The 6,236-nt window shown below is 47.3% G+C and overlaps 1 protein-coding gene across 1 annotated transcript in view; it reads right to left on the bottom strand.

Moving 5' to 3' along the window:
• Nucleotides 1–6,236, bottom strand: part of ACAD10 (acyl-CoA dehydrogenase family member 10) — a 30,398-nt gene that overhangs the window by 8,881 nt on the left and 15,281 nt on the right. The window contains exons 11-14 of the mRNA XM_006768919.2: nt 6,112–6,224; nt 5,153–5,298; nt 2,928–3,101; nt 726–1,126 (exon numbers count right to left, since the gene is read on the bottom strand). Of these exons, the coding sequence (XP_006768982.1) occupies nt 726–1,126; nt 2,928–3,101; nt 5,153–5,298; nt 6,112–6,224 (834 nt within the window). The remainder of the gene's footprint in view (nt 1–725; nt 1,127–2,927; nt 3,102–5,152; nt 5,299–6,111; nt 6,225–6,236) is intronic.

The following is a 6,236-nucleotide window of genomic DNA, read 5'->3' as shown; positions in this document are numbered from 1 at the left end:
CATCAGTCCACAGGCCGACGCTCCATCCACTGAGCCAAACCGGTCAGGGCACTATAAAATATATTTAAAAACAAAAACAAAAAAACCCCACATAGGAATAATAACATATGTTAGTATATGATAGAAAAAAGAAGTTGGGAGCCTAATACACCAAATTGTTGGCAGTGGTTATCTCAGAGGCGGAGTGTGTTAGAGAATTCTTTCTATGTTATGTACTTTGTCACGTTTGAGCTTTGGTTAATTTTGCAATAGGTTTGTAATTAGAAAAAAGTGATAATGCTATTTTTTTAAAGTAGATGATGGCTGTATCAGAGGCAAATATGTGCTCCTGAAGATCTCAACTTAAAAACCAAGACAAGACCAATCCTGACAGAACAGTGTGTGTTTCCGTTTTTCAGCTAAAGTGGTGTCGCCATGAGACATGAGCACAAGCCGTTTATAACTGATTTGGCCCTTTAGCTTTGACATTATAAATTCTTTAAAGAGAGGCTTTATGCACTGATATCTAGAATATCACTGTTCCAAACTTACTAATTCAAATATGCATAATAAGCCCACCTGCCCCGGGGTCATAAACCATAGGCCAGGAGTGGCGGTGGTGGAAGGCAAAGGTAGTTCCGCTCAGCTCGCTCTCTGCTCTGCCTGGGGAGGGGACAGAGCTGCCCGGTGAGCGAGCTGATGCTCTGCCACTGTCACAGGGTCTTACCCGTGAAAGGCTGCTTTACCTTGAGATCCTCGACCAGGGGGGCAGGGGTCCACCTCTCCGCGGAGGCCTGGTGACGGCGCAGCTCTGGCTCAGCGGGGTACACGTACTGATCCATGAACTGCTTCAGCCGCTCGTACAGCTCCCGGGCCGGTGGGGAAAGGCCCTCTGGAGAGATAACCAGAGCTCCCTTTGAGGCATGGGCTGAGGAAGGTTCTGGAAGGGGGATATAACTCCTCGCTCCTGGGGTGCTCGGCGGGGACCGTGGACCAGCCCACGTGCGGTAGGACCTCGTTAATGGCTTTGTGGCCGGCATCTCTTTGAAAATCCGGAATCCTTCTTTGACTGCAAACTCCCAGGCCAGGTTAGACATAAACTCAGTCATCTTCCCACTTTGTTCAGCAGTTGCTGAGCTCGCTTGCCCTAAGCAAAGAAAAACAGTGATTACTCCCAAATCGCCCTTAATAATACTACTAACTCGCGAGAATGTTGTTATTATTTTAGCAGCTACTACCATTTGCTGAGCACTCGCCATGCACAAGACATGGTGTTAAGAGCTTTACATGTGTTATTATAGCTTATTGGATTCCTGGAGCAATGTGACTGTTTTAATCTTCACTTTAAGACAAGGATTTGCGTCTGAGAGGGAGGAAATGAGCCCAAGCTTTCATTTGTGGGCTGAGATCCAGAAGTTGATCTTGGCTGGTGTATTTCCTGCTCTTTCTCTCTTCTTTTCCTAAAGAAACTACATCAGTAACACCCCAATGACTTCCGCTGCCAGCCATGGGCGACAGGAAGCCCTGTGTTACCCTGAGCTGCCCGTGCTGTGACATTGGTAATAAGTGTCACCAGTGGCTGGATTAATGGCCAGTTTCTGGGCACCATTCTGTTAGATCAGCGCCATCACCAGCATCAGAGAACTCCCTCTAGTCATGCTCTCACCGTCTCTTGCTTTCTTTAATATGCTCAAGACTTTTTTTTAAAAAGGATTAAAATTTTTTTAATTAAGGTACAGTGTACATACACCCTCTTTATGAAGCGTATAATTCTGGGAGTTGAGTCGGGTAACCACCACCTTATCACGACACAGAATACTCCCATCATCCCTCCTTCCAGTGTCCCTTTCCCCCGCCCCTGGTAACACTCATCTCTGTCCCTATAGCTTGTCTCTTCCAGAGTGTCACACACACATCACAGGGTAGACCGTCTTTTCAGTGAGGCTTCTCTCAGGGCACCACACGGAGGCCCGTCCAGGTTGCTGTGTGGACACTGCCTCCCTGTGGCGGGCCCTTGTACAGCCGGCTCTCCTGGATGGTTTTCCGCATTTCCATGCTCTAAGACAGCGGTGGCCAACGGGTGGTCCGTGAGGTCCATAAGGTTGGCAACCGCTGCTCTAAGAGACCGTTTCCCTGATTCCCTTTGGACCTTCATGGAGTCCTATTTTTCTTCTGGCTCCTGCCACGGCCCACTTCTCAAAAGAGCCATTTCATGCAGCTTTGGTGTTAAAGATATGCTATTCCTTACAAATTAGGAACCAAATCCATTTGCTCCATAGCAGAGTGCAAACCACAGGACTGCATTTCCCCCTCATTACTCAGACTGTACATGCCACCTTGAAAGATGATCAAATGTTTATAAAACTTGGAGAAAGTGAGAGAAGGTAGGCACATAGAAAAAACTGGGTGGCCCAAGAAACTCTTAACAGTAGTGTTTAACTTTGAGGGATGGCGCTGAGAAGAAAAAATAATTTTGTATCCCTCTATATGATTGAACTTATCATGTATGTTTTCACTTTAAAATTTTTATGTATGTTATCTCAAAATTTAAAGTTTAAATATTTTAAAGAACAAAACTATATGATAGCCCTAACCGGTTTGGCTCAGTGGATAGAGCGTCGGCCTGCGGACTGGGGGGTCCTGGGTTCAATTCCGGTCAAAGGCATGTACCTTGGTTGCGGGCACATCCTTAGAGGGGAGTGTGCGGGAGGCAGCTGATTGACGTTTCTCTCTCATCGATGTTTCTAGCTCTCTGTCCCTCTCCCTTCCTCTCTGTAAAAAGTCAATAAAAATAAAAACAACTATATGATAAATATTCAATGATAAATGGCTGAATTAACGGAATCTTAAAGATTCCAGCCAAAGCCATCCCTCTGATGCCTCTGTGGGTCTCCAGGGGAGAAGCTGATTGGGACCCTCGAGCTGGCTCTCCCAGGCCACCCCGTTACCTGTGAGCGAGCGCCTGTAGACTCCCTGCAGGATCGCGGCCACTCGGAAAAAGGAGAAAGCCATGTAGAAGTTCCAGTTCTCAGTGGGAGGGATCCCCATGTGAAGACAGTACATCCTGAAATACTCCTCTGCAGTAGGGATGCCCAGCTGAGTCAGATCACAGTCACGCAGACCTGTGGTGACAGAGCATCCTGGGCAGTCAGTGACCCCCACTCCCCTGTGGCCACAAGAATTTAAATTCTGAAAATCACTTCCTCGCCTAGAAGTTAGCTTCCCAACCAGTTCAAAGGGTTAGCTCATTATTTCAAGGGCTCTTCCTCCCTCAGACGGCTGGAATCCAGGCAGGAGGCTATTAGTCCCAAACTGGCTCTTGAAAATTTCAGGCTAAATTGGCAGTAAGAGAAGGCATGAGGAGCTTCTCACTACATCTGGACCACAGTTCAGTGTGGATGCATTATTATTTTTGATCAGTCATTTGATGAAGAATGGTATTGAGAGAAAGAGCCCACCAAATTATGAAAAAGAAAATTACAACACATAAAACATTTTATAGATCTGCTTCATTTGTAACATTTTCATGGTTCCGAAGCAGGTCATATATTCCATTCCTAGGAATTTATCCTAGGACTATACCAAATACACACACACACATACATACACACACACACACACACACACACACATTTGTTTTTTCATTTTTGTTTGTTTTGTGTGTTTTTTAATCCTCACCAGAGGATATTTTTCCATTGACTTTTAGAGAGAGTGGAGAAAGGGAAATACAGAGAGAAATATTGATGTGAGAGAAACACATCGATTGGTTGCCTCCTGCAAGTGCCTGTACCAGGGCCCAGGCTGCAGAGAAGCCTGCAAAATGAGGTATGTGTCCTTGGCTGGAATTGAACTCAACACCCTTAGGTTCGCAGGCTGACACTCTATTGAGCCAAACCAGCTAGGGCTATATAAGTAAATATATTAATACAAAGTTGTTCACTGCTTTTTTTGTGAAGACAAGGGGTAATATATAAAAAAACTGAAAACAAATTAAGTATTCAAATAGGAGTCAAACCAAGTGTTTTGTTTAAGTTAATTATATACCAAAAAATCCTATGCCATTATTAAAAACTAGAGGCCTGATGCACGAAGATTTGTGCAAGAATAGGCTGTCCTTCCCCTGGCTGCCAGCACTGCCTTTGCCCTGGCCGGAGCCGCCTTTCCACCTCCGTTCTGGCCCAGAGCTGCCTTCCCACACTACCCAGAGGCCAGGAGTCACCTTTCTGCCTTCCTTCCTCCCCGGGCCACCTTTCCGCCTTCCCATGCTGCCCAAAGGCCCAGAGCAGCTGGGGTGGTGCGGAATGCCTGTGTTGTTGCCATGGCAACGATGCAAGCATCCCGCCCCGCCCCAGGCTGCTCAGCGCCTATGTATGCAAATTAAACCGCCAGCTTTTGTTGGGTTAATTTGCATATTCACTCTTGATTGGCTGGTGGGCGTCACAAAGGTATGGTCAATTTGCATCTTCCTCTTTTGTTAGTGTAGACGACTCTGTAGAACAGTGGTTCTCAACCTTCCTAAAGCCGCAACCCTTTAATACAGTTCCTCATGTTGTGGTGACCCCCCAACCATAAAATTATTTTCGTTGCTACTTCATAACTGTAATTTTGCTACTGTTATGAATCGTAATGTAAATATCTGATATGCAGGATGTATTTAGGCGACCCCTGTGAAAGGGTCGTTCAACCCTCAAAGGGGTGGCGACCCACAGGTTGAGAACCGCTGCTGTAGAAGAAATACTTAATGACATGAAGACATGTCCAAAGCATATAATTAAGTGAAAAAAGCAAGTCATGAAATCATATAATTATGTTTTCATTTAAATAAATGTATGAATACACATAGAAAACAGATGACATGAAAAGATTGGCAGTGGTTATCTCTTGTGCCACTGATGATTTTTAACTTTAAGTAAACCTGTATTTTTAATTTTAGAAATTAGCTGTATAGAAGCATAAGCAGTGCCTATGTGCATATCCTTCTCACTTCATAGTCTCTCTGCATCCACTTCCCCCCACTGTGACAAGAATGCATCCCAAAGGCATTTTCCACCCAAACCGCCTGGATCTCAATTCTGTGCACTAGCCCAGTCACAGCTCCTTCTGCTGAGTGGGGCCCAACGCTTTGGGAATGGAGCTGGCTTAATCCCTCCCTCTCCCCACGAGCAGCTCCTACCTCGCAGTATGGGAAAACTGGGTGGCAGGTAGTGAGCCATGCAGCTGTAGGCCACGTCCGAAAGGGGGTCGCCTAAGGTAGAAAGTTCCCAGTCGAAGACAGCAAGCACCTCGGTCTTTTCTGGATGGAACAGCAGGTTGTCCAGCCTGGATAAGCCACAGAAGGAATGGAGAGACAGTACTAAGAAGACAGGTCACCAAGGGTGTACCTTGTGCTGGGCATTTGCTCCTGTGGCCCCTGTGTGCCTCTGGAGCCTGAGCTGCAGAGGCTGTGGTTACAGCCACCTGCTCCCTTGCCATCTGGCTCAGCAGGGCTCAGCCAATTAGGAGATGGGAAGAGGCCAGCAGGCAGTATTCCTCCCCCGCAGGCCACGGCTTTGGTCGGGGAGCCCTCTCTACATAGCTAACCTCTCTGGGACCTGGTAATTTCTCCCTCCCCGGACGGTTTTAAAGCAGGTCTGTACATTCTTTGGCATTCCTTCCACAAAAGAAAGACTCGAATTCTTTGCCTTTTGAAGGAACAGGCGACCTCCTGCCCGGCCCTCTCTCTCAAACACACGCCTTTGGAACCTGAGCCTCCAGGTAAGAAGCCCCGCTACCCAGAAGCTGCCATCCTGGAGAGCCCATGTGAGAAACCACAGAGAGACAGAGGCCCGCAGAGTCTAGCTGTTCAGTCTCCTCCGCCCCAGTGCAGGCGTGTGAGTGAGCCTTCTGGGTCCAGCCCGAGCTTCCCCGCCCCCTCAGCTCACATAAGCTCTCCGTCCCCAGCATAAAGAATTAGCTGGCTCCAAACAGCTGAAGAGCCAAGGCTGAAAAACCTGCCTGAAAGGCCATGCACAGGGTGATCCTAGGAAATGGGAATAATTCTCAACTGTCAACTGGGCCAAGCTGCTTCATTTCCCCCGAAGATGCCCTTCCCATCATTTTTCACATTAAATATTAACCCCTCATCGCATCTACCGGAAGTCCCCGTGCACCACCGTGATCTTCTCCTGCCGGGGAAGGTGAAGTGGCAGCCATTCGATGAGCCTCTCCATTGCCGGGATGGTGCTGGTCTCTGAGGCCCGATACTGCTATCCAGGTTT

This window comes from Myotis davidii, unplaced genomic scaffold (genome assembly GCF_000327345.1).
Source record: "Myotis davidii unplaced genomic scaffold, ASM32734v1 scaffold223, whole genome shotgun sequence".
NCBI lineage: Eukaryota > Metazoa > Chordata > Mammalia > Chiroptera > Vespertilionidae > Myotis > Myotis davidii.
Note: the sequence above shows the minus strand (reverse complement) of the source record. Positions and strands in the feature narration are given on the sequence as shown.